Consider the following 27,400-nt stretch of genomic DNA (forward strand, 5'->3'; position numbering starts at 1 on the left):
GAAACAATGGTTCAGCCAGATTAGGAGTACTATCTTGCATAAATGTATCTGAGAAAAGACCTCCACTACCTCACTAACTTCACTGTTGGAATGCCTCTTGACGAGTGAATTCAGACGCTGAAACTCCACTGTAGTTTGTCACACTTGAACCGTTAAGGCCAGGGTTTTTGTAAGTCATGTGCACATATGGGAAAAGTTGTATAAAATTTAAAACAGGGTCCTAGATTGCTGAGTATTTTTCATCTTTGAAACGTGCTATTATAAAACTAATGCTGAATGTAACTGCAAATTTGAATCTATGAATCGTTAAAATCTAGTTACAAAGAAGAATATACACTTAGGCTCCACTTCATTCAGTGTCTAAAGTTATTTTTGGATTTTGCTTTAAAATCTATTTTCGTATGAAAATAAAAGGTAAAATAAATTTGGGGCTATAGTCTGACTTTACATTTCACAGTAAAGCCATCATATTATCTTTATTCTAAGAAATTACAATCTTTCAAATAGTTTCCTATTTGTTTGGAGGTTGAAGTATGTTGTATCTGTCAGAGAATGTTTCATCTTTTGAAATACCTACTATAAAACTCCTAGAGGCCCAGTGCATGAAAATACATGCGCTAGAGTAGGGGGTCCCTCAGCCCTGCCTGCCTCTGCTTACAGTCAAGGAGCCCTCAGGTGGGAGGCGACCTGGCCATCAGGGAAAGGCAACGCCCCATCACACCTCTGCTGCCGCCACTGCTGACAGCACAAGCCTGGGCTGGCCCAGGGCAGCTGAGCAGCTGCCATCAGAAGCTTGCTTGTGCCTCAGCTGGCCCTGCTTGCCTGAGCCTGTCAGTGGGGGGATGCAGGAGGACCCAAGACCTCTGGCACGGCTGAAGGGACTCTGTCGGCAAGTGCACTGAGCAGCCAGCCCTGCCCCACTGTGGGTGTCATCTTGTATGTGATGGTCAATTTGCATATTACCTCTTTATAATATAGGCTTATATTTCAGGTGCTTTTCCTCAATCAAAATAATTCTTTGGTGGAAAAGTAGAGAATCTAACCCAGAGTAAATTCAAACTGTGTTTAGACTTAAAATTTTTTGAATTACTGTAACTAATGCCTCAACTCCAGGGCACAAGAATACATTATTTCTCTAAAAATAAGAATAGCAGCTCTTGGTCACAATGAAATATGTGACATCAGAACTATCACCATGGGATAGTGAAGTATGAAACCCCATGTAGATTAGGTTTTAAAATATTTCCAAGGACACTTTTCTAGGCCCCCTAGACAGCAGCTGATCCATAGCACATAGTTATGCCATGTTACTACAATACAGAATAGCAGTGCAGTAATCCTCATCACTTAGATTTATATTCCTAAAAACTTGTTTGGCTACAACTGGACCTTTAAGATATGGGATAAACATAGTACAATGAAGACAATGGAAGTGACATAAAATTTACTAGTACATAGCAAGTTTTATAAGGCATCTATTCCAGAACAAAAATTGATTTGGTATAATATTATCTTTTGTACTTACGTTTTTCTTGGTTTCATTTTCACAAATCTTAGCAAAATGTTTAAAATCTTAGCCTATTCAGTTATCGAAATCTTTCAGGGATACATTTTCTTGTTCTATCCATGTCCTGTGAGGGTAAAATATCTTCTTTCTAAATTACCACATGAACCCTCTCTATATTCTCAAATAAACAGGAATGGAAGGTAATTAGGTCTTCTGTTTAAGGGTACACAACCACCCCCCCCCCCCCCCCCGCAAAAAAAAAAAGATCATTCTTAAAACTACACATGTGTGGGCAACAAAGTTCTCAAAACTTTTTAAGTCTTCTGGAATTAAAGAAGTGAAGTATTAGTGTATGAGCCAAACATTTGGTTCCAAAAGACTTTTTCAAAGGGAGTTTATTACCTCAGACTAGTATTGTGTGAATATCATCAAACCCTTTCCCCCGCCCCCCCCCCCAAAAAAAAAATCAAGTTTACTGTACCAAATAATTATCCACGGAAAATACTTGAACATTGTGGAATGTCTAATGCATAAAAGGTACTAAGCACCAATTACTAATCAGGAGGGCCGCCTCCCTCATAGGTGCAAGGCAATGAGTAACCCAGAGAACCTGGTGACCACATAGTCGTAAACTCTCATGGATTAAAAATTAAAAGAATTCACATTCTCTCCAAAGTGCACTTGCCCAGTGTCTGGCACATGAATGTTACAATATGACAATTTGCTCCTTTATTTTTGAGCACCCAAGTTTATTGTAGGGGATTAGACATGCAAATTACAGAATTTGGCCCCAAGTACAGTGAAGGGAGAACACCATCAGGCACCAAAGGTGCTGATCTCACACTGAAAAAGGTTGACTGAAAACACTGCAAGTGTGATCTAAACACAAGGATAAAAACTCAATTAGTTATGTGGATTTATATGCTATGTACTAGACTTCTCTAACAACAAATAAGGATAATTCTGCAAAAACTGACAACTTATGCTAAATAATTGTTTACCTGAAGAAAATATGAAATCCTATTAATAGTTCAAAAAATAATACAAACAATTTTAATCTAGATACAGGTACTTTATTTACAAATATTTAGATTAATAGCATTTTGTTACATCAAATGAAGAGTACAGCAGTCTGAATAAATCCTGTCACAAAACAATAAGACCCACTGTAACTAACTTTGGAAATCAGGGTATTGCACCTAAACAAGCCGCGGTCTTTAGTTTGTGATTGCTACCTTATATCCCAATGGGTGGTTTGTTTGTTTTGTCTTTGTAAATATATACACACACCGGGAGGTCATGGTCCCTGGGTGAGTCCCTTGTGATGCAACAGTGTGAGCAAAATGGATCACTGTAAGTCTTTAACAGAATATACCAACCTACTCGAGGAATCTTCTTTTTAAAAAAGTTTAAGACAAATAAAAACGAGTCCCCAAATTAACCAAATTCTATTTTCTGCACATTCCAGTTTTGGCTTTTATTTAACATTGACTATACAATACTCTGGTACTACCATGTTTACAACCCAGAAAGTTGTATTTTTTTACTTTAGTGTCTGTAAAGAGGGATTTAAAATGTGTATTTTAAACACAGCAGTTGAGCTGAGTGCATTTTATATAATCTATCGAGGTTTCCTATCCTGTACTTCAATAACTTCTAAATTCCCAGCCTGATCTATAACCTCAGAAATCAGTCAACAAAAGTAAAGAACTTGGTAAAACCTAAGTTTCTTATCTAAAGAAATAAGATTGTTTCCCTTGTAATACTGTATTCTTCAGTGGCCAAACCATCTCAAGTAAAGTAATAACTTACTTTGTATCAGCACAAACACTGAAACACTATTAGAAACACTTTCCCTTTTATAAAACAATATATGCCAACATGACCAAAAATAGCACTTCATACTAAGAACACAAGGGATATCTTATTTTACTGTAGTGTTAAAAATGCACAATTTAAAATCCCTTAACAGCAGACCTATGGTTCTGGCTGTCTCATTCAGAATCTCAACCATTCCAAGAAGATAAAGGTATAAAAGCTTAAAATGTGCAATAATAAACCCAGCCTTTTTTCTTTTTCTATACAGTAAGGCAAGAAATGCAGCCTGTAATGCAAAAATGTTTACAAAAAGAGAAAAGCAGGTTTGCACATTGTTGATTGCACAAGAACAGTTAAGAAAATTTGCAGGTAAGCCACAGTGCAAAGATGAACAAAGATGAGCTAGTGTTAATCCTCTCACGCTAGGAGCTCTTTACAGCATAATGTCCCCAAATTGCCAGCACCAATGGGTGGAGCCAATATTTCTTGTGAACTGCAGTTGTGTTTATATCCTTGTGTGAAATGAAAGGGAGTAACATGGTCACATATAGGTCTTGCTGTACAAACTGGTATTTTATACTGTTCCAATGCCAGTAATCAATTTATTTTCTTCATTAAAAGAATATACACAGGATGTATTGTTAGTTCAGTTCCTTCAAAATTTATACATATTTACTTTCTGCTAAAGAGAAAAGGATAAAATGATGTAAAAAAAAAAATAATAATAAAGCTATTAAGCACAAGAGAGAAGCTGATAAATGGATATTTTCCCTGTACAAGGCTAAGACAGAAGCAAACCTCCAAGAAAAATGCCACCCACACAACAGGGAATTTATCTGACAAAAACAAAAGCAGTTATAGAACCCCTTCTCTATCACCAGAAGCCATTTCACAGCAATAAACTTCTCGGTTACAACAGACATACTTGAACAGTTAAAAGATGGGGAGAAAGGCTTAAGCTATCAAATTAAACCGTACAGTGAGACAAAGCCCTGCCAAAAAGAGGGAAGGGTAAAAATCATGAAGTCCAGCATCAGTGCTCAGTTTAAATCATGTATTGGTGACATACCTAACAGGACAATCAAAGGGGGGAAAAAAAGTCTAGATTTACCATGCAGGAGAGATTACTTGCTTTTGATAACCTGATTACACCTAGTTGTTTAGCAGTTTAGTATTGTGTTAAACTGTTTTTAAACAGAGTTTTTTTTTCTTTTGTTTTTTTAATTAAACCCAGTAAGATGTACAGAAGACAACAAGGCAGTAAAAAGTACTGCTTCCAACAGACAGAGGTGAAAGGTCAAATGAGAGCCACAGCAAAGAGGTCACTAGCAGCCACAGCCTTCTCTCTGGGGTTGGGGTTCACTGGTTAGCCGGCCTCCCTGCGGAGCTGAGGGTTTGTGCTGTACACCAGACTCGGCAGCATTCAGATCCAGGCTTCCATCCTGAATGTTCTGATAGATTTTCTTGGCAGCCTCGAGGAAAGCATCTTCTACATTCTCTCCCCTAAGAGACAATTGACAACTTTATTCAAGAACCACAGTTTTCTACAAAAGATAAGACATTATACACTGACCTTTTGCTAAACTTTAGTCAACTGCCATGATGTCTTCAACTTAGCCACTGTCATCTAATAAGAGATTACCCGAAGACTGAGCTAAGAGAACAACATGGGGAAATATTTTCTGTGGAAAGCATATAAACACAGTACTGAGCTTTTTCTACAAACCCTATTTGATAACTATGTGTTCTAATCATTAAAATGCTAACATACTAATATATAACAGGGAAGATAGGCCATTTCTGTAATAACAGATTATTCCACTAGAAGTGAAATCTCCAAACATGCACAAATGATTCCTGAATCTGAAGAGTCTGATTAGCCAAACATGACTGTTCTATTTTTCATGTGATGGTGGCATATTCATTCTTAGCCATATTCACACTTCAGTTCTCTTAGGACTAACAGTACAGATTAATAAAAAAGGGGCTAACTTCTTACCAATGCAAGGAACTTTTGGCTTAAATAAATAACTATAATGAGAGTCCCCGAGTTCAATAATGGGCATAGGATAGAAATTAGAAAACGTTATGTTTCTAATTACTCTTAGACATTGAGTATTTCCTTAATTCATGCTTTTTACCATGAGAAGTATTAAATAGGTTGACCAAGCTTGAGTCCATGATGCCAAACTCAACTTCAGTTGTGAAAGTCCTACACTTGAAATGTTTACACAATTTCATTTATTAACATTGCTTACCAGTGAGCAATCAAGGTATAATCTTTTAGGTAAAGTAACAAAAAATTATTATTTTGTTTTAAAATATTATTGCTTACTGTTCTCTAGCCATAACTTTAGGTATTTATGTATCATACATTTTAAGTACAGGTGACCCTTGAATAATGTGGGGGGGTTAGGGACCAACCTTCCTTGAAATCAAAAATCTGCTCTGAACATGCAAATTCCCAATGATGGAGTTGTCTCTTGAATTACATGGGTTTCAACTGTGCCAGCCAAATTGAACTACACAGGTCAATTTAAAAAATCCTCATATGTCCCTAGCTGTTTTGGCTCATTGGATAGAGCATAGAGCATCAGTCTGTGATCTGAAGGGTCCTAGGTTCCATTCTAGTCAAGGGCACATGTCCGGGTTGTGGGCTCGATTCCCAAGAGGGATCGTGCAAGGGGCAGCCAATCAATGATTCTCTCTCATCATTGATGTTTTTATCTATCTCTCCCTCTCCCTTCCTCTCTGAAATAAAAATATATTAAAAAAGAAATCCTCAGCCCTGGCTGGTGTGGCTCAGTGGATAGAGCGTCAGCCTGAGGACTGAAGGGTCCGGGTTCGATTCCGGTCAAGGGCATGTACCTCGGTTGCGGGCACATCCCCAGTAGGGAGTGTGCAGGAGGCAGCTGATCAATGTTTCTCTCTCATCGATGTTTCTAATTCTCTATCCCTCTCCCTTCCTCAAACAAAAACAAAAAAAAAAAAAAAGAAAAAAGAAAAAAAAGAGAAATCCTCATATGGCCCAGCAGATGTGGCTCAGTGGTTGAGTGTTGATCCATGAACCACGAGATCAGCCAGTTCTGGTCAGGGCACATGCCCAGGTTGCAGGTTTGATCCACCGTAGGAGACGTACAGGAGGCTACTGATTCATGATGTTTCTCATCTATGTGTCTATCTCTATCCCTCTCGCTTTCCCCACTCTCTAAATCAATAAAAACATGTGTTTTTTTTAAATCCTCATGATTGGAATCATGCAGTTCACATCCATGTTGTTTATGGGTCAACTGTATATATACATTATACATTTTTCATATCTATGTTCTGAGAAATTGGAATGTAATTGAAAATGATCTAATTTTAGCCATACTTACGTTTTTGCACTTGCTTCAAGGAACAATAAGCCTAAAAGTAAATTTCAGATTGATTAGGACATTTCACATGACCTCACAAGGACATTCTCTTTAGCAACATCTGAATAAAAGTTAAAGCTTCCCATCAGCTTTCAATAGTTTATGAAAGAATATGAATGTGAAATAAAGGAAATAATAGAACTCCTCCCCCAACACATGAATTCTCAAACACATTTTGCCATTTCCTCACTCTTGAAAATTGAATAGTTTGCATTAAAAATAACTGTCAAATAATTTGCGGAATCAAAATCCTTAGGAATTCTCCCAAGGGTGACCCTCCTAAAAGCCATTGAAAATCTTAAAAGAAACCCACCATTTTCTTCAGCGAACTGTTTGGCTTCTTCATAAGTAACATCTCTCTGTGCCTCCAAATCTGCTTTATTTCCTATGAGAATTATTACCTAATGTGTGACCAAAAGAAAAACATCTTAAAACAAAGCAACCAACTTAAATCAACCATAAAAATTCTGAATTCTAAAAATCTTGATAGGAAAAAATTTGGGCCTAAAAAGAAAAACAAGTAATAGCAATTATCCATCAGACAGGACTGTAGAATCATGAAGCCATTAGTATTAACATGGATTCTCAGGAATCTTCTAGGTCAGGGGTTCACAAACTTTTTGTAATAGGCAGAGAAGATATATTCCAGGTTTCTGAGCCCCATGTTATGATTTCTTTATATATATATGTTTTTGGGGGTTTTTTGACAATTGTTTAAAACTGTGAAAAACACTCTTAGCTTAAAAGCCATTCAAACACAAAATAGCCCATGAGGCACACCTGGTCTAGGCCAAAGATTGATTTATCTACCTAAGGTTAGTAAGGGTCCATGGACTAGCTCCAGGGGATCTGTGAAAGCAAAGAATGAAACAAAATGCTGTAAACAAGGACAGTTCCTGGCTTTCATCAGATTTTCAAGTTTCTGGGACCCTCACAAAGTTTAAAAATTACTAATTCAACTCCTTCAGGCTACTGGTAAAGAAATAAAGGCTCAGGTAAGGCTGACTTGTCAAAGGTCAGTTAATGAGTTAGTTGTAGGAGGACATTAGAACCCAGGTATAACACTCAAACTATTAACTTCAGGCAAATACTGTCCTACCATTCCACACACCCCCCACCCCCCCACACACACATTATCCTTAGGCAGGACTAAGTTTGTAGCAACTGATAACAAATGTCTGTGTATCCATTGAGGTAGTAGAAACATATGCAGTGAATTCAAGTCCAAAGCAAAATATCATACAACTATATCCACTTTGGAATCATTTTATACAAGTGGAAGGCCAAAGTTAAAGATACCTCTGAAAAGTTCTAAGAATAAGTGTGCAGCCTTGGGAAACAGGTTGTGTGTGTTGTTGTTGTAGTTTTTTTTTTGGGGGGGGATAAGGGAGAGGGCAACAGATTTATGAGTAGACTGTTTCTGCCTATATGTTATTTGACACCAACTAACAAACCCTCTCTCCCCTTCCAAACAGATGTGCTAAATCCAGATATGGATACTTTATAAGTGGATGGTTTCAACTAAAAGGGATTTCCACAAACATTAACTTCTTTTCATGTGACAATACAACCCTCCCACTTCCAAAAACTAGTGTCCAATAAACTTTTAATCTGAATGTAATTGAGAATAGTTAAGTAGTATAACAACCTACTTCAGTCAACCTATAGGTTTGTTTATACATTTAGAGTTTAATGTGATATGGATATGAAAGTTAGGCAGTCCCTGTCATAATTGGCAAACCATGTTAATGGACTCTCAATATAATTAAGTTAAATTAAATTTAATATAACTTAATAAAAGCCAGTGTTACCAATGATTACATGTTTATTGAACCAGGCTTCTACTAGGTGCTGGGGTACACAGCTAGGTGAGATACAGGCCTTGTTCTGGAGAAGTTCAGAGTCACATCTCTGCCTTTCCTCACCTGGCCCTGAAATACCTCAGCAGCATCTACTAAAACCCCTGAAATCCCAGCTCAAACGTCCTACTGCCTCTCTAATGCTGATTCTCCAGATGCCACTGCTCATCGTGGGCTCCCATCAGCACACCAGTCACTCAATTCTAACTCATATTTTATTTTGCTTTTCAGCACAGTTATTTATAGTCCTGTAGGTAATCTTCCTGCTAGACTATAACACTTTGTGGGCCAAGGATCCAAAATTATCTTTAGTTTATACTACAGAGTCTAGTATGGTGACTTAGCTCCTAAAAATCTCAGTATCTTCTCAGTCTAAGAAGCTAATTTTTTAAAGCATGCAGAATTCTACTTTTAAATGAAATTTATTGAGATAATTGTAGATTCACATGTAGTTGTAAGAAACAATGCAGAGAGATCTACACTTTGCCCAGGTTCTTCCAATAGTAACATTTTATGAAACTAATGCAGATCCCTTTTAAAGTGGTAGTTTCAGATTTCATAGTCTCTACCATCATAACTTTTTTCCAACCACAAACATGAATAAAAAAACAAATATAAAATGTGAGACCTGGGGTAATGAGTGCTGGGGGGAAAAAATAGTACATTTTCTTCAATTAATTTAAGAATAAAATAAAGATTCTCATTCTTAGTACCCAAATACAAAAATCCCACTAACAAATGGCTTTCCTTTTGAGGTCAGCTTCGATCTTAGATATCACTTAACTTACAGTATTTGGATTGGTGAGATTCCTTGCATCTGTCAACCAGCTGCTTAAGTGGTTATACGTACTTCTTCTGCAAAATGTAAAGTTTACATTTATGACTGCCACATATAATTGCCATTTCAGCAGGGGGAAAAAGAAACTTAAATAAGTATTTAAAATACAGACTTTAATTAACAGATCCTAAAAAAGTATTTTTGCTTTGACTAGATTGTAACCTTAAAGAACAACAGTTATAGAACTCAAAGACATACGATACGCTGGTATATTGTAAAATTCACCTTTCCAGGGAAGGGATTAGATGTACAAATTGTCAACTGTAAAAACAGTCAAGAGGCCGAAACCGGTTTGGCTCAGTGGTAGAGCATTGGTCTGTGGACTGAAAGGTCCTAGGTTCCATTCCGGTCAGGGGCATGTACGTTGGTTGCGGGCATATCCCCCGTAGGGGGTGTGCAAGAGGCAGCCGGTCGATGTTTCCCTCTCATCGACGTTTCTAGCTCTCTATCTCTCTCCCTTCCTCTCTGTAAAAAAATCAATATATTTTAAAAATATATTTAAAAAAAAAACAGTCCAGAGGATATAAAGTACAGAATGGGGAATATATATTTCAATAACTGGTGTCAGGTGGGTATTAGATATAAGGTGATCACCTTTTAAATTATAGAAAGGTCTAATCACTATGTTGTACACCTGAAGCTAATATTGTTATGTCAACTGTATTTGAAAAATATAAAAACTGTTCAAAATTAAAATCCACCTTAAAGAATAAGCTAATTATAGCAGCATAAAAACTGGCTTAAAAGCCCTGACTGGTATGTTCAGTGGTTAGAGCGTCAGCCTGCTGACCACATGGTCTTGGGCTTGATTCCTGGTCAAAGGCACATACCTGGGTTGCAGATTGGATTTCAGGCCCCAGGAGGCAACCAATCGATATCTCTCTCACATCGATGTTTGTTTCTTTCTCTTTCTCCCTCCCTCCCTCTGTCCCTCCCTTTCACTCTCTCTAAAAATCAACTGGAAAATATATCCTTGGGTGAGGATTAACAAAGAATAAAAACTGGCTTTAAAAAAAAAGCACTGAATACATGTGACTAGAAATTCAGGTTCCCAGATACCAGAATGTGAGTTTATCCTAACTTTATATTCTTATTCATCAGAGCTAAATCATTTTGGAATTCAATCTGCCCTATTTCTCCACTTTCTAAAAGAAAGAGTTTAAAAACTCATAGGCTCATTTGCACTAGCCAAGAAAGCCCTGAAATAGCAAGCAAGCAAACCCAAATAATTTACAATATTATAAAGGGTATAATATTAATGAGACATTACCAAAGGGATCAAAAGAATAAAAATTTTAAAGATTAAAAATCTTTTTTATTTATACAGATTCACAGAACATTAATCCATCTTATTCATTTAACAGATGAGGAAACAGAAGCCCACAATGATTTAAATGGTTTCAGAGCCTAGGACCTTTATACACACTGGATCCTAAAAGTGTTTCAAGTTTAGCCCTGTGAATAGTATATTTCATAATATTCACTTGCCAGCTCTCATTTGAAATTCAATATTCAAAACATTTAATTCTTTCCTAGAACTGAAAGGAACTCCTTATTCAGACTCTCTTTTTTACTGTGCTATATCATATACACAAATTACCACTTAAATGTACAAAAAAAGACACGTAAAAATCATAACTTTTCCCAGTGTTTTAAAAATTTTAAATAAGCAGTAGTCAAATACTTTTTAAAAGCACAAGCATTATCACTGCTCAATATTTGTAGTACCAGCATACCTTGCTTTTACACAAAAATTTTATCTTACTTTGTGCATAAAACCTTAAATAACACAGCTCCAAAACATTAATACTGATTTTGATGAATATTAAATTGTCAACGCTGGCAGAAACAGTTAATTACAAACTGGCATCACTTTAGTAAACAGAAAAATTTACACATCCTTTGTAAGTGATATCAAGATTATAAAAACCATATTATTTACATGTACCATATAACTTCTGCTCATTGATCTGGTACTTGTTTCATTAATTTAAAATTCACAATCATAATTTCAAATCTATAAATACAGTATCATCCAAATATTCATTACATGGTGGTATTAGAGCTTAAAAAAAAAAAAAAAAGTGCTAAAATATCCCTAACTTTGTCATGGATGTTAGATATATCAAACAATTGATAGAGCCATACAAACTACCATGATAAGCCATCAATTTAGGAATGTATCCTGTAACGATTAGAGTTAATGCCGAGAATTAAAGTATTATTAAAGCAGGAACTTCTAAGTTTGCAAAATGTCAAGGATTAATAGGAAAAAAAAAAAGTTGGGGTAGGCGAAGGGGAGGAAACACTATCATGGTTGCAACATCAATGTCACTGTGAAGTATCACTGAGTCAAGAAAATACCTAGCTAAAGCCTAAGGTACTTTTTACCAGTAAACATTTTTATTGGGATATAATGAACATACAATAAAGCTCAACCTTTTAAGGTCTACAATATAGTGGTCTTAAGAATATTCACAAAGCTGTGCAATGATCACTACTTTCTAATTCTAGAACATTTTCATCATGAAAAAAAAAGAAACCCCATAGCCATTAGCACTCACTCCCTATCCTCTAGCATTCTCCTTTATCTCCTTTGTCTCTACACATTGGGCTAGTGTGGGTATTTCATATAAATGGGATCATACATGTGGCCTTTGTTTCTGGCTTCTTTCACTTAGCAAAATGTTTTCTAGGTTCAGCCACTGAATAGCATGTATCAATGTTTTTTTCCTTCTAATAGTTGAATTTTATTCTACTGTATGCATATACCAAACCTATTCATCCATACATTCATTAGTTGATGGGCATGTGGTTTGTTTCCAGCATAAGTACTTTTGATAACTTAAACAGATAAACATTACCAAAAGCATTTACTATGCTTAAAAGGTCTGTTTAAAAGCAAAATATGTATGCATCAAATCATCACACTGTATGCCTTATTCAGTGTTATATGTCCATTATATCTCTATAAAGCTGGGTGGGGGTGGGGGGGGGAAAGGACACATACACCAAAAAGACAAACTACTACTCTATACATTGATATATCGTAAGCACAAATAGCAATATTTAAAATTTATCAATTCATGGAGTTTTTATAATTTCGTGAAGTCTTTGGGATTGTATCTCTCATAAAAAGATCTTATACAGATGACCAAGTTTTTAAATAGTCTTCCCACAAAACTATTTACTGATCTCTACCTGGCTATATAGAGCCATTAAGGTTGTTTCACTCTTTTAACGCTGAAATCATCCAAGCCTAGGAAACAGCATAAAGCATTTTCCAGAGGAAAATATGCTTGAAAGTCTATCACTTGGTCCCACTCACTCGTTCCTATGCCACCACCCCAAAATCAGTCACAATGCCTAGACTGACACTTTGCATTAATGTGAAAGGTGATTCAGTTCATTTTCTAACGTGCAGTAGACAGTTTAATGAAGTAACACAATTTTCCATGTTTTCCAAAGTCAAACAACCAGGGTACAATTTTGTTACTTTGTAATAAAGTGCTTTTCGACTTTCCAGAAATAATTAAGTTGAAATCAATTTAATCTCCTAACTCAAGTACTTTTGTTAAGTAGAACAAAAAATAATTTAATTAAATGCTCAAACTTCAAAGTGTAAGAACTTTTTATAATCTAGTGTTGGATTAGCAAAATTACTTAATTTCTTGCTTGGCCTTATTTTGAAGAAGTGTAAACTTTAACATTAGACACTAACTCCTCAAGACTTGCTTGCTTTTAACTGAAGTGAAAAGAACAAAGTTTGGTATAAAATATTATTTCACCTCAAATAATTCAACTGATGCTGCTTTTCAGAATAGTATTCTTCTGTCAGCTCCACCAGCATCTCCTAAAGTTTTTCTTCAGTCATACCCACTTTCAGCAAAGGAAATCAACACATTATGTCAAGTCTTAAACAGCAATTCAGAGAAGAAACCATAAAACCCAAATAAGCACATTTATTACAGTCACACAATTATAAACTAAGAAATGTTTAAATCAATAAAAAGAAACCATACTGCCTAAAAAAGATTTTTTTCCTAGTATGAAGGTTGAAAAGTTAATTTCTTACCTAGTGATATCATACACCATAAGCGCTCCTGCAGCTCCTCTGTAGTAGCTTCGTGTAACAGCCCTAAACCTTTCCTGTCCTGCTGTATCCCATATCTGCAGTTTGATTTTTTGGCCACTAACTTCAATTATTCTTGTACCAAATTCAACACCAATTGTGTGAGGACAATCGGCCATAACTGTTAGGGAGGAAAAGAAATATAATATAACATCCCAACTTCAAGAAAGTTTCAAATTTCTTCTACTTCAACACAAATTATTATCAGTGGGGAGGAAAAATCCACTGTTTAATCAAATGACTTAGTAATGCTTATAGGCTATAATCAGACTAAAGCTTGTACATAAATAATAAAAAAATAAGCAAAAACCCAGAAGAAGTCATTGACATGTTCTAGAACACGGGTCAGGAAACTTCTGTAAAGGATTAGATCATAAATATTTTAAATTTAAAAATAAAGATAGTAATAAGCTTTTCAAAATACCAATGTTATATTTATCCCTCTGACAATCCTTACATACAACAAACCAATCAATGGTCTTAGGACTCAAGATTTATTAGTCAACCAAATTTTTATCCTGGAAAATATACTAATACCTCAAAGAAAATCACCACGCTTACTACATATTTATAGTTCTATATCAGCAAGTTATATATGTCTAATCCAATCGAACAAATTTATTAGTCCTTTCCTTATAATAAGGCCTCTGGAAACCTAAACCTACTATTCTCTGGTAGAAACACACACAGACCAATGGACACTTCATAAAAGATTGTATTATGAAAAAAGAAAAGCCACAGGAATTATTTCAACTACATGGAAACAATTTCAACTATATTTGCCTATTAGTTACATAAAATAAAATGGCCCCTCCCATACCACCCAAGCCAGAGTTGTATTTTGAATCTTAATCAAGTCATGAATACAGACAGGATTCCATTTTAAGTATTTCCAATCTATTATTATATAGTTAACAAATGATATATTCAGCAAAATTCCCCTAATAAAATAATTTTTATAATGAAAGTCTGAGAATGTGAAAATTTAAATTTGACATTACAGTATATATTTTTAAAAATTAAGTTTTACCATAAAAAAGTCTTAAGTGAATCAAATTATATATGACACATAAAAATTAACACTGTATATGTGGGCATATTTCATTTTATCTGCACGTATTTAAAAATAGAATCATTCCCTAAAGACAAAAGTGCGTATGTTCAAATACATACAGAACACTAAAAATGACACTTTAAAAGGTAAAGTGACAATAATTTACTCATATTTTACCTTACATTTTAAACTTACATTTTTTTTCTGTAAATTGATGAAGCAAGCAAGATTTTCCTACTCCCATGTCCCCTGTTTAAAAAAAAAAAGTTTCAAGTGGCAATTACATTTCTCAATTTTACACTCATAATTATATACAATGTCTGCATACAATATCATAAATTTCTGAGATACTTAGAAAAATTGCATTTCCCTAATTTATAATGAGTTTAAAAATCCTATAGGTCATTTTTCACTGAGATGTACAAATTCACTATTCCCAACTTTCAGCAGTAATAGAGCCTGGTTATAAATTATGTTACTAGCCACCAGCTGAGAAGTGTGGGTTTTTAAATTTTTTGTTGCTAATTCTCACCAGATAATATTTTTTTCCATTGATTTTGAGAGAAGGGTGATAGGGAGGGACAAGGATGTGAGAGAGAGACATGGACTGATTGCCTCCTGGGGCCTGGGATCCAACCTACAACCCAGGTACATGCCCTTGACCAGGAATCAAACCTAAGATCCTTGGGTCAGCAGGCCAATGCTCTAACCACTGAGAAATATTGGCCAGGGCAGAAACTGCCTTTTTTTAAAAAATAAATAAATCTTATTGATTTTTTTTTACAGTGAGGAAGGGAGAGAGACAGAGGAATAGAGAGTTAGAAACATTGATGAGGGAGAAACATTGATCAGCTGCCTCCTGCACACCCTCTACTAGGGATGTGTCAACAACCAAGGTACATACCCTTGACCGGAATCAAAGGGACTCTTCAGCCCATAGGCCGACGCTCTATCCACTGAGCAAACCAGTTAGGGCAGAAAGTGCTTTCTTAACAGAGAAATTGTTCTAATCATGTTTTTCACTTTGAGCTGTTTCAAAGTTTTACGTTGTTCTTTCTCTTAACCATGCATAAAAATAAAAGACTCCTAGGAGTAACAAATAGGGCAGCAGCATATAACAAGCAGAAATGAGTTTTTGAAGCCTGATTCACTAGATCCTATCTTATCTCAAATTTTTTGGTGTGTGTGCAAAATTCCACAAAAAAGAACATGCACTACATGGAAACCATAATAGAACAAGTGTCACTTCAGTACTACAGCAATTTAATCTTTGGTGAAGGAAGCATTCCACTATAGTCACTTAAGATCAACATTAAACCAAACTGTTCTCATTTGTAGAATAAACTGAAAAGTATATGTACTTTCAACTGTGCTCTTACAACTATATTTGGATAAACAGCATTAATTTGGTTTGGAACAGGGGTCCTTTCAATTTGAGTAAAACCGTCTTGAAACTTAAGGAAAAAACCATCAATATTATATTTACTAGAGGCCTGGTGCATGAAATTTGTGCACAGGGGAGGGGGAAGGGGCGGTGCTCCTCAGCCCAGCCTGCACCCTCTCCAATCTTGGACCCCTCGGGGATCAGGCTTAAACTGGATGTCCCTCTCACAATCTGGGACTGCTGGCTCCCTAACCACTCGCCTGCCTGCCTGCCTGATTGCCCCTAACTACTCTGCCTGCCAGCGTTACAGCCCCCTAAACACTCCCTTGCCAGCCTGATTGATGCCTAACTGCTTCTCTGACAGCATGATCATCTCCAACTGCCCTCCCCTGCTGGCCCAATCACTCCCAACTGCCTTCCCCTGTGGGGCTGAAGGGACTAGGGCACATGTGTCAAACACAAGGCCCGCGGGCCAAATCCAGCCCGCCAGGCCTTGCAATGTGGCCCGCACCGCGCTGTCATCACTGCACTCCGCTGTCAGTTTATGACATTGTCAGTTTATGACTGTTCAGTAAACCATTCGGCCCGCGATTTAGGCTGGATTTTAGATTTTGGCCCCTTCTCTGATTGAGTTCGACACCCCTAGACTAGGGGATTCTGGCTGGATGAGGCAGGGCTGAGGGGACTGAGGCTAGATGAGGTGGAGCTAAGGGGACTGGGTGCCACAATCTTGTGAAGGTGTGATGGTCAATTAGCATATTCCCCCCCTTATTAGATAGTATGTGTATCACACAATTGTTCTGAATCAATGTTTGGAATCCAAAAATTGGGTTCTGAGGTCTTTTATGATGTTTTTGGAATGTATCCTCACTCCTAGGAAATTAATTTATTTTCCAGTATTAACAAGCTTTCAGATATCTCCCAAGAACAATCAAGATCACTTCAACCAAGATACATTGTTCTACAAAAGTATCCAGAGCCACAAAGCAGTGAGTCCATTGTTAATGCAACTATAAATTTCAAAAGACTTTTAATTCTGCACTGAGAAAGTCATCCATTTCTGGAGTGGTATGTTAAATATTAGTATATCAATATTTTATATATTAACCTTCTTTGGAGAACAAGAGTGTAAGTTAAATAAACTTACCAATAATAATATATTTAAAGATGTAAGAGTAGTTGTATGGTGCAGTTGCCATGGTGGCACTAAAAACAAAGAAAATGTTGTTACTTCAGTAGAAAAGTACATATTATTCAAACTGATGACTGCTATCCAAAGGTATATAAAATAAAGCACACTGATTATAAACAAAATGTTTGTTATAGTAATTTGGAGTAAAACTGTATTTCCCAAATTGATCAAATGCACAATTTTCATGAATGAACACTGTTTTAATATTCTCATGCATTATCCATGGAAATATAAGAATTTATTCATCACATTTGAATAAAATTAGATTAACTCTAATTCTGATCATCACCCTAACTCAGTGGTTCTCAACCTTTCTAATTCCCAGCAATTATATCTAAACAGTTCCAATATTTCACATTAGGAAATATTTAATAACAAATGTTATTCTGGAAAATGTTCAACAAGGAAATATTTATAAGTTTGAATTAACTATCATTATAAATAATCCTCTTCTCCTCTTTAAAACCCATCCCTATTTTTTTTTATATATATATATTTTATTGATTTTTCACAGAGTGGAAGAGAGAGGGATAGAGAGTTAGAAACATCGATGAGAGAGAATCATCGATCAGCTGCCTCTTGCACACCCCCTACTGGGGATGTGCCCGCAACCAAGGTACATGCCCTTGCCTGGAATCGAACCCGGGACCTTTCAGTCCCCAGGCCGACGCTCTATCCACTGTGCCAAACCGGTCCCGGCTAAAACCCATCCCTATTGCTGGTCAAGTGACTTACTGATGGCCTACTTGTTCAGAACTTGCTGATTTTTAAAACAGAATCTTTTTTTTTTTTTTTTAAGTAACCACTAACTTATAAACACAATGTAACTTTTTTATTCCACTATAAATTGATGGTTAGCATAGTATTCAGAGAAAAAGCAATCATTATTCCCAAACCAAATTAACGTCAGATTTATAAAGAACCATATGAAACTGTTCTTGTAGATTTTTTTAAAAAGGCAATCATTGGCAATTTCATATGGTTCAACCTATGTAAGATTTAAAGATTAACAATATATCAAATGTCTGCTATTTAAGGAGCTGAGAGAAATAATGGCATAAAGTATTACTTATGATTGTAAAATTTGGAAGTTTACGTGTCAAAATATATTTCAAAAGATCAGAGCCCATCCCATAACTTCAGACAGGCTTACCCTAAAGAATTATAATTTCACTCCTTTTAATAAGTTAAAAAAAAACTACTCCAATTTATTGAAATGAACATCTTGAATGTGTCAGACACTGTTAGATGCTAGAGAAGAGATGAATTCTAATACTGGTAATAACTTCCAATAAAATTACTCTCAAACCAGTTTTCAGTTTAAGCAAAGATAAAATTCTTTATATATATCTGAAGGTTTAACCTTCATTTTAAAAAATTTGAATTCCCAGTAATTTTTAAAATCTGGTTCTTACTGTTTGGCCAACTGTCCATTATACAAGTTTATACAGTTGGTATGATTGAAGAACTGAAACCTGTATTTCAAATAAAATTTCTATATAACCTATAGGAAAAGTATATATGTAAAATGAGTGGCTTATCAGGGAAGGGAAAGTTATAAATTATTGGACAATCATATCACACAATATAGTCTCCTCTCTTAGTTTTATGAATTACATTCAACGAAAGTGGAGGCCCTGCTACCCATTCCAGCTTGACTTGTTTTAACACATTTATAATCAGTCTCTGACATCACAAAAAACTCCTTTAACCAGTTCTTTCAGGAAAGGGTTTTTTCCTAGGTAGATTAACTCTAATTCTGATCATCACCCTAACTCAGTGGTTCTCAGCCTTTCTAATGTCACGACCCTTTAATACAGTTCCTCATGTTGTGGTGACCCCCAACCATAAAACAATTTTCGTTGCTACTTCATAACCGTAATTTTGCTACTGTTAATGAATTGTAATGTAAATATCTGTGTTTTCTGATGGTCTTAGGCGACCCTGCTAGTGGGAATATGCTAATTGACTGCCCTGCCCTCAAAGATTAGCAGGGTCGCCTACAACCACAGATATTTACATTACAATTCATTAACTGTAGCAAAATTACAGTTATGAAGTAGCAACGAAAATAGTTTTATGGTTGGGGGTCACCACAACATGAGAAACTGTATTAAAGGGCCACAGCATTAGAAAGGCTGAGAACCACTGCCTTAATTCCCTTTTTTCAGACACTAGGGACTCAAAATTTTAAAAAATGAACTTGGTCCTGAGGCAAAAATTTGTCTGAATTATTCACTAGATTTCTGAACCATATCCCAAACACAAAGAAAAAAAATAACCTCTCTCAATAAAAATGGTATTTAAAGATTATAACATCTCAGCTTACACTCCTTCCAGACGTTTTTCTTCTAATTAATTTTTAACTCTTTTTTCCCCATTCAAACTTGGGGGAAATAATAATTTAGTAACCTTTAGCTTACTGTTTCTCTCATGTTCTTCCCCTTCTTATTTTCCTGTTTCTTTTCTTCCTGTTCTTTTTGAAAGTTGTAACTGTACATACTTTGCTTTCTTCCATTTTATATGAAAACTATGACCTCTAACAAGATCCATTCTACTACTTGAAATGCTCTAAAAGAGAATCATGAAATTACAACCCAATTCTAGTCATACTAATTTGCACACCAGCTAATTATCACACAAGTATTCATTAATCAAACATCTACTAAGATGACTAATTTGGAAAATGTTTTTTTAAATTACCAAGCAATACTTGCTATCAACTATTTCCAAATAAAAAATTATTTCATACCTAATACCTTTGCTGTCTCTACTTCACCACACAATTTTCTAGTTCAAGTTTCTTAAAAATTGAAATAAAAACCTTGAAAGCAGAGTTAAAGAAAAATAACTCAAATTTACTCATTTCAGTAGGTAAGGAAAGCAGAAAATATCTAGCACTGTAGCTACTAATGCATCAGGTTCTTCCTTTCTTACTCTAAGGTAAGATACTAACGAGGTTTAAATATACTTCTATAGATTATTGATAGCATTCCCGTAAAATTATGTATTTGCAGTAGAACTCTATTCAAGTGGCCTCTTTTATTTTTATTTACTTTTATTTTATTAAATTTATTGGGGTGACATTGGTTAATAAGATCATATAGATTTCAAGTGTACATTTTTATGATACACTAGAGGCCCAGTACATGAAAATTCATGCACTGGAGGGGGTTCCTCAGTCCGACTTGCCCTCTCTCACAGTCCGACAGCCCTCTGGCGGGAAGTGACCCTGAGATCAGTGGAAGGCGACACCCCATCACACCTCTGCTGCTGCTACTGCTGGCAGCCCAAGCCTTGGCTGGCCTGGTTATTTACACCTCGGGCTGGCCCTGGGGGGCTGAGAGGACTGGGGGACTTTGGAGGGACTGGGCGCCATCATCTTGTGGCTGTGGGCACCACCATCTTTGAGGGCAGGGCATCAATTTGCATATTCCCTCCTTACTGTCTGTGGGCACTGCCACCTTTGAGTGCAGGACAGTCAGTTAGCATATTCCCTCCTTATTGGCTACGGGTGCCACCATCTTTGAGGGCAGGGCAGTCAATTAGCATATTCCCTCCTTATTGGCTGTGGGTGCTGCCATTTTTGCAATGGTATGAGGGCCAATTAGCATATCCTCTTTATTAGATAGGATAATCTGTATGTTGCATATTAACTATTTAACAGTGCTTAAAGCAAGGATTTCCCAACCTCATTTCTTGAACATGAAACTAACCACTGTTAAAATTTATGAGAAATATATTTGTAACTAGTAATCAACTTTGGAAGGGGGTGGGGGGTTTCCTATTAAGAGGTGCCTTTGCTTCACTTAATTCAAAAGTAAAAAATAAACAAATAAATAAATAAAAATTAAAAAATTGCATTAGAAATGTTAATCTAGTTCAAATGCTCTGAAAACGAGTCCAACTTCTTAGCACTATAATCTCCACTAATTAAAAAACCTTGGTAATATTCTGTAATTGAGCACAACCACTAGTATGATTAAAATGCACTTTCAGGTTTTACAAAAAACATTTGAATAAAATTCAAATCATATAAATCATGTTTAATGTCTTTTGATTTCTTTAGGGGAAAAAGAGCACTAAATTCAGATGAGAGATATCATTAAATAAATGAACAACTTGTAAACTAATAACAAACACAACTGTTATAGTTACACTTTGGGGGTATTTAATATATTCCAGGGAATGTGCTAAATACTTCACATGCAATGTCATTTCAGTCTTACTATCATCCTTATAAAATAGTGACAATTATCCACTTTTTGCAGATAAGGAAAGACCGAACAGGCAAGTAACATGCCCATGTCACACAGCTAATTGGTCAAGTCTCTATTAAAGTTGGACTGTTTTGGCTTTTGTGTTAAACCACAACACCATCATCCCTCCTCCACAATTATGAGTTATACCTGTTGAATACATCTATGAACCCTTACAGTGGTACACTGGGACAAATCTTTTTCAGTCCACTTATTTGGTTCTAATTTAACATTCTGAATAAGCAGTATTAAATGACTATACTCAGAGGATGCACTGTAATTAGGATTTATAGATAGGGATAAATGATAATACTACTAATAATTCATATTATATTTATTTTTAAAAGTTTCTGAATGGAAATATTTATTGAGAGTAAACCATATGATGATCTGCATTTTCCTTATATTGATTATCTTATATAATTCTTAGTTAATTCTCACAACTCTGCAAAATCATTATCATGTCTATTAAAACTGAATAAACAGAAATTTGAAGAAATTCACATTTGGCCAGTGTTACAAAGTTAGTAAATGGTAGAGCTGAAACTTGATTTTAGACCTAATTTCAAAGAACCTAATTTTCTTTAAGGTAGCTTATTAAAGGCACATAAATATGTAGACTGATAAAAGAAAAACAAAAACTCAAAAAGATGGAGGATAATTATACCATGAAATGAAGGTATTATAGTTTTACAATCAGTGCATGTAAAATTTAGCTCAAAACTTCCTGGTTATCAAGAGAAGTGTTTACTAAATGCATAATAATTGTTGTGTGGCCTGTTTTAAATATTAACTATGCTTCATATTGCTTTAATAGGATTTTGCAACCTCATCTCTTTAACGTGAAACAGACCACTGTTAAGGTGAGAAGTACATTTTTAAAATGGAGTTTGCTATTGCATAAAATGCTTCAACATGTTTTTCACTTAAAAATAAATTATGGATGTTTTCCCAGGCCAATACATATAGATCTAAATGGTTATTAAATGGACATTAAACATAATCATAATTGTGACAAAAGTAAAATTGCATGGTTTCCATATACTGAATGAGACATCTTTTCAAATAAAGTTATACAGACATATAAATGACCAGTTTTGAAATGTGCAGGTAGAGATGTGAAGTTCAGACTTGCTTGTGGAAGTCTGAACTGCCACAATATTTTTGGGAAGTAATCAGCATATATTTTTAAATCTTAAAAAAAAAAAAAAAAAAAAAACCCTAAAAAAAATCCAAATCCAAAAAAATTGGCCAAGAAACTCAAAATTAGTCTACAGAAATAAAAGTCCACAAGGTTACAGGTTCTAATGCATTTAATGCAGCATTTTTACAGCAAAAAACACACAAACACAAACAAACAAACAAAAACAAAAAACACACATCTGAAAACAATCTAAACTACCAACAGGGAAATGACTAAATAAAGTACATCTGCACTATGAAACAATATACATATAGTTTAAAAACCATTTAGAAACATATGTATTAACCTGGAAATAATAGCCATGATTTTAAGTGGATTAAAAAAATAAAAATAAAAAGCCTAGTGCAATAACTTAATCCATTTTAAACAAACACACACACACACCCTTCAAATCCTATATGCACATAATATGGACGAATACACATCAAATTGTAAAAAATGAACACACAGGCAGAGAATAGAAAAAGGGAAGAGAGAAATTATTAACTTTCTTTATCCATCTCTGCACTGACAGTATAATGAGCATGTACTATTTTAAAATATTCAAAGTAGAGAAAAAAAATAAAGGACTGTTAAATATTTTTTCAAGCATTTTATATACAATTCTGATATAAAACAAGTTAAAAAATAAACTAAAAAAGAACTCCTTTTTGTAATATTTCCAACAGTACTTCCACATTTACCAATAATATGGGGAACATAGGAAGTCAATCATATGACCAGTCTAAAAAAATAAACAATAAACATCCCAATGATACAGTTGTTGTTTTTATAGTTTGGCCCCTTACTGTTTTAATTTATGCACTGTCTGACTAGTCCTTTCACAACTGTTATATAGCTATTTTATTAAACTCCTTAGAATATTATGATGTTATTGTGTAATTTTTACATAACTGACTCAAGACAACACAGGAGAAAAGCAACCCACTAAACATTTCAGGTTATTTAAATTCTAATCCTCACTGTTGAGACTTTTTTTACGTGCAAGGTATCTTATTAAAAACACCAGAGACTGCTTTTGTGATTCTAATATAAAAATCTTTGTTAAGTATCTACTAAGTACAAAGCCTTATGTTAGAACTGACAATATAGGAAAGCTTAAAAAACAAAACAAAAAAACAACAACATTGTCCCTGCCTTCATGGAACTCAAGAACAGAAGCATTTGGATTTGCTTATAGGCCCAGTAAAGTGAATTACTACTTGATTTGTCAGAAGTGAACACAAAATTTCAGGAGTCACTCTAATACTCTAATCTAATCAAAATGAATGGTCAATTTCCTTTCCTCAACCATAAAACAATCTCTGAAATTCACCTTAAAAAACCCAACAACAAACAAAAAAACCACAAAACCTCACTTTTGACAAGCTAACACACTTTTATACAAATCAATAATGTGAATAAGAAAAAACCTGAATTTCCTTCATGTGTCAATAGCAAGACTCTTTCAGGCAACTGAGGGTATGCTATGAATAGGAAATAAAGTCCTCCAATACTGCACCTCAGTTCACAGAAGTCCTTAGCAGAAAAACAAAAACCCTGCCCTTACTACTACAGTTAAGAGGATTAGTAATAATGAAAATTTTACTGGTGAAATATGATGTCTAAGATTTGCTTCAAAATAACTTGGTGGAGAGGGTACAGGTGAGGGAACCCGTGAAACAAAATTGCTGATCATTGATAACACTGACTGATAGGTATATGAAGGTTTAACATACTACTCTCTAGTGTACATGTTTAAAACAGTCTAGAATAAAAGTATTTAAAAAGTAGATCATCTTTGATACCTCTACTTGTACATTGCTGTCTCCAGCCATAATGAGCATTTAATCACATACAAATGTTTCAAGCCTTTTTTTAAAAAATCAAGCATCTCCCAATAGCCCTTATTTCAACATATTCTCTTTGCTTTAACCAAATGTTTCCTCCAAGTACAACACCTTACTAAGATTATGGAAAGATATTTAATACTGATAAAAGCCAGTTGTAAAAGCACCCCAAGTTCTGTTGCACGATTGACGCACACAACCATAAAGTTTAACATAAAATATAAAGAGCAAAAGCTTTTTAAAATGTAGCTTTAATTCTGATAAATTTTTAGACTTTTAGAATCTAAAGTTTTACATCTTTTAAATAACTGCCATTTACTGAGTGCCTAATATATGCCAGCTACTGTATAAGTAATCTCTAATCCTAAAAACTCATTTTACAGATAAGGAAACTAGCTCAGAGAAGTGATGCATCCGTGATCATATACTACTAAGCGGAAAGCTAAGCTTAAGGCCCAGGTTAAAATCTACAGCTAGCTCTCCAAAGTCATGCTCCTCTCATTTAGTCAACAAACATTCAACACTCAGCACAAGCCTGGCAATGGGACACTAACTGTGTGCCAAGCAACGAGCTAAGGGTTTTTAATCACATTTAATCCTCACAGCAACTAAAAAATATAGGTACTATTATCCCCTGAAATAGATAAGGACACCGAGTCTGAGAAGTTAAGTAACTTGCTTATGGTCACTAACCAGGAAGTCAAAGTACATTACACATGACAAGCATCAAGGCATGACCAGTAACAGTGCCTAAGCAGATATCTGGAGGAAAAATTTTTGTAAAGTCTTAGGGGAAGGGGGAGTGGGAGCTGAGTTAGTGCAAGGTTAAGTTTGTCCTTAATAACCACATCTAAATAAAAGGAAGTTATGATAGTATTGAAATGAGCCAACAAATTTCAAGAGTTAGAATCTGGGCTCCGACACCCGCTGTGGGGTAAGCACTTGCTCTCTGGAGAACCCCATTTTTCCTTCAAATATAAAATGGAAATCTTGCCATCTCTCCCCTGGAATTGTGAGAATAAGGACTAGCAGTGTGGTAGCTGACACGACAAGAACTTTGGGTTACAAAGGAGCAATCCACTGTCATCCAATGCTGCCTTAAAAATGGTCAGGTCTGTAACCCTGGCCTAACTTGAATGCAGTCAGCTCCAGCCCCAGCGTTAGGGAGAAGCCAGTTTGCAGACACCACCATTAACCAGCCCCAGCACAACTTCAAGCCTGTTTCCTCACTTGTAAAATAAGGATAACTCGATGTATCACCAACAGCTACGTGAAGTGTGAAGACGCCCAAATCTGTGCCTGGCACACAGTCAAGTGCAAGCGATCCAAACAACGCCTGTTCCTTCTTTTCAATCCTAAAAAAAAAAATGCCCCAAAACTTTTGGTCTTCTTCGTCATTTCCGAATCCCATCTGGGCTCGGGGCCTTACAGGATGTCATGGGCCTTAGAGGGACTCGCTCAAATCGGAACCTCCCAAGCGCAGACCCGCAGACCCTCTTCCCCGGCCCGAGTCCGGACAGTCCACCCACATCGACAAGGACACCGGCGACGGTCCAAGATGCCGGCGGCGTGCTGCCTTTTGTACTCGGGGCCAGACGCGGCCTATGGGACGGGCACTGCCACGTCTGGGGCTCGTGGGCTGCAAGGCGCGGCTCGCGCGGAGAAATGCCGCGGTGGTGGTCCTCGGCCGCCGGGAACGGCAGCGCGGGGAGAAGGGCCTGCGGAGAGGCCAGTCTGCCCAGTGCGGCCGAGGAGGCGGGGAAGGCGAGGCCAAACACACCCTTCCCCACACGCCTCTCCACTGGGCGGGGAGGACGGCAGGCTTCGGCGGGCGCAGTGCAGGGGCACATTCGCCCCCGCATGGGAGTCCCCGCAGGCAGGGCCCCACGGTGCCCACCGCGACCCCGGGTTCGCTGCGGCCAGACAGGGCCTGTCCCGCGGCCCCGCCCGCCCGCGGCTCCGGCTCGCCGTCGTCCCCACTCTTGGCCTCCGCCGAACCAGGCGAAGAGGCCTCGGCCGGCCGGACACTGCGGAAGGCCTGGGTTACCTGGGGGGTTGCTGGTGGCTGGGCAGCTTTCCGGGCGGGAGGGGGGGCGTCAGGGCGAGGAAGAAGAGTGCGGGCGCAGCCGAAAAGGGGCGGGGGCGGTCGGCCCAGGCCCCGGCAGGTAGCGGGTTGGACGAGGAGGTGCAGACGCGCTAGCGGCAGTAGTGGTGGCAGCAGCGACTGCTCCTAGGGATCCCTCAGGATCTTCCTCGGGCAGGTCCAAGATGGCGGCGCTCCCTGCACAGGGTTTCCTGTCACCCTCGCAATGGGCCGGACCACAAAAGAAGGGGGAGAGGGATGCGCGCGCAGCTGGCGGAGCCCGGAAGAGAGCGGCCAGGCCCAGCCGGATAAGCCACGCCCCTTCCTCAGTCCTCCCATCCTGATTTGTCACGCTGCGGCGAATGCCCGCCCACTGGCCCTCACGCTTGAGGGGCGGAAAAGCGCTTATGCGCAAGCGCAGTTTACTGAGCAGTTCTGTGTAGAAGTTGAGGTACGTCTGGGGCTAACACGCTTGGGTTGTCATTTTGAGGACTTTTGACTATTTTTAATGCCAGCAACTACCACTTACTGGACATTAAGCGCACAGTTACTGCATTCATTCATTCAACGTGTATTTATTGAACACTGTACATAAGGTCCCTGGCCGGCAATCCCCGGAGGTACATATCCCCACTTTATCGATGACGAAACTGAGGCTCAGATTGATCAAGTCACTTGCCCAAGATCATGCAGCTAGGAAGTGGCACTTTCCGCCCTTTGTTTCTCTTGTCTCTTTTAACCTTTGGGAGTGCCTTTGACAGGAGAAGAGAAATTGTGACCACATTTTTCTCAATTTGTACATTACATCTCATATTTCAATTTGGT

General features: G+C 36.9%; 2 protein-coding genes and 1 long non-coding RNA gene across 7 annotated transcripts in view; 2 read left to right on the top strand and 1 right to left on the bottom strand.

Moving 5' to 3' along the window:
- The window catches only part of CNTRL (centriolin), an 84,369-nt gene extending 80,315 nt beyond the window's left edge, over positions 1 to 4,054 (top strand). For all 4 annotated transcript variants that reach the window (XM_084899183.1, XM_084899185.1, XM_084899184.1 and 1 more), the window contains one exon: positions 1 to 4,054. The gene's annotated coding sequence lies outside the window, so the exon portion shown is untranslated.
- Positions 2,559 to 26,920, bottom strand: RAB14 (RAB14, member RAS oncogene family). The gene is made up of 8 exons (XM_084899268.1): positions 26,540 to 26,920; positions 17,156 to 17,214; positions 14,820 to 14,873; positions 13,514 to 13,691; positions 9,389 to 9,455; positions 7,055 to 7,142; positions 6,703 to 6,733; positions 2,559 to 4,828 (listed from the first exon to the last, which is right to left on the bottom strand). The coding sequence occupies exons 2-8, from the start codon at positions 17,205 to 17,207 to the stop codon at positions 4,651 to 4,653; spliced, it is 648 nt and encodes a 215-aa protein (XP_084755394.1). The 5' UTR covers positions 17,208 to 17,214; positions 26,540 to 26,920; the 3' UTR covers positions 2,559 to 4,650.
- Positions 26,902 to 27,400, top strand: part of LOC311630378 — a 26,230-nt gene continuing 25,731 nt past the window's right edge. For both annotated transcript variants that reach the window (XR_014796359.1, XR_014796360.1), the window contains exon 1: positions 26,902 to 27,026. This is a non-coding gene — a long non-coding RNA (uncharacterized lncRNA). The remainder of the gene's footprint in view (positions 27,027 to 27,400) is intronic.

The sequence above is a fragment of the Pipistrellus hanaki genome (assembly GCF_964339955.1).
Source record: "Pipistrellus hanaki genome assembly, chromosome: 11".
NCBI lineage: Eukaryota > Metazoa > Chordata > Mammalia > Chiroptera > Vespertilionidae > Pipistrellus > Pipistrellus hanaki.

Coding starts and splice junctions, on each gene's coding strand:
- RAB14 (XM_084899268.1), bottom strand. CDS start 17,207: ATGGCAACTGCACCATACAACTACTCTTACATCTTTAAATATATTATT. Junction 14,874..17,155: donor CTTTAAATATATTATTATTG/GTAAGTTTATTT, acceptor TTTTTTAAACAG/GGGACATGGGAGTAGGAAAA. Junction 13,692..14,819: donor TCAATTTACAGAAAAAAAAT/GTAAGTTTAAAA, acceptor CCTCCCTAACAG/TTATGGCCGATTGTCCTCAC.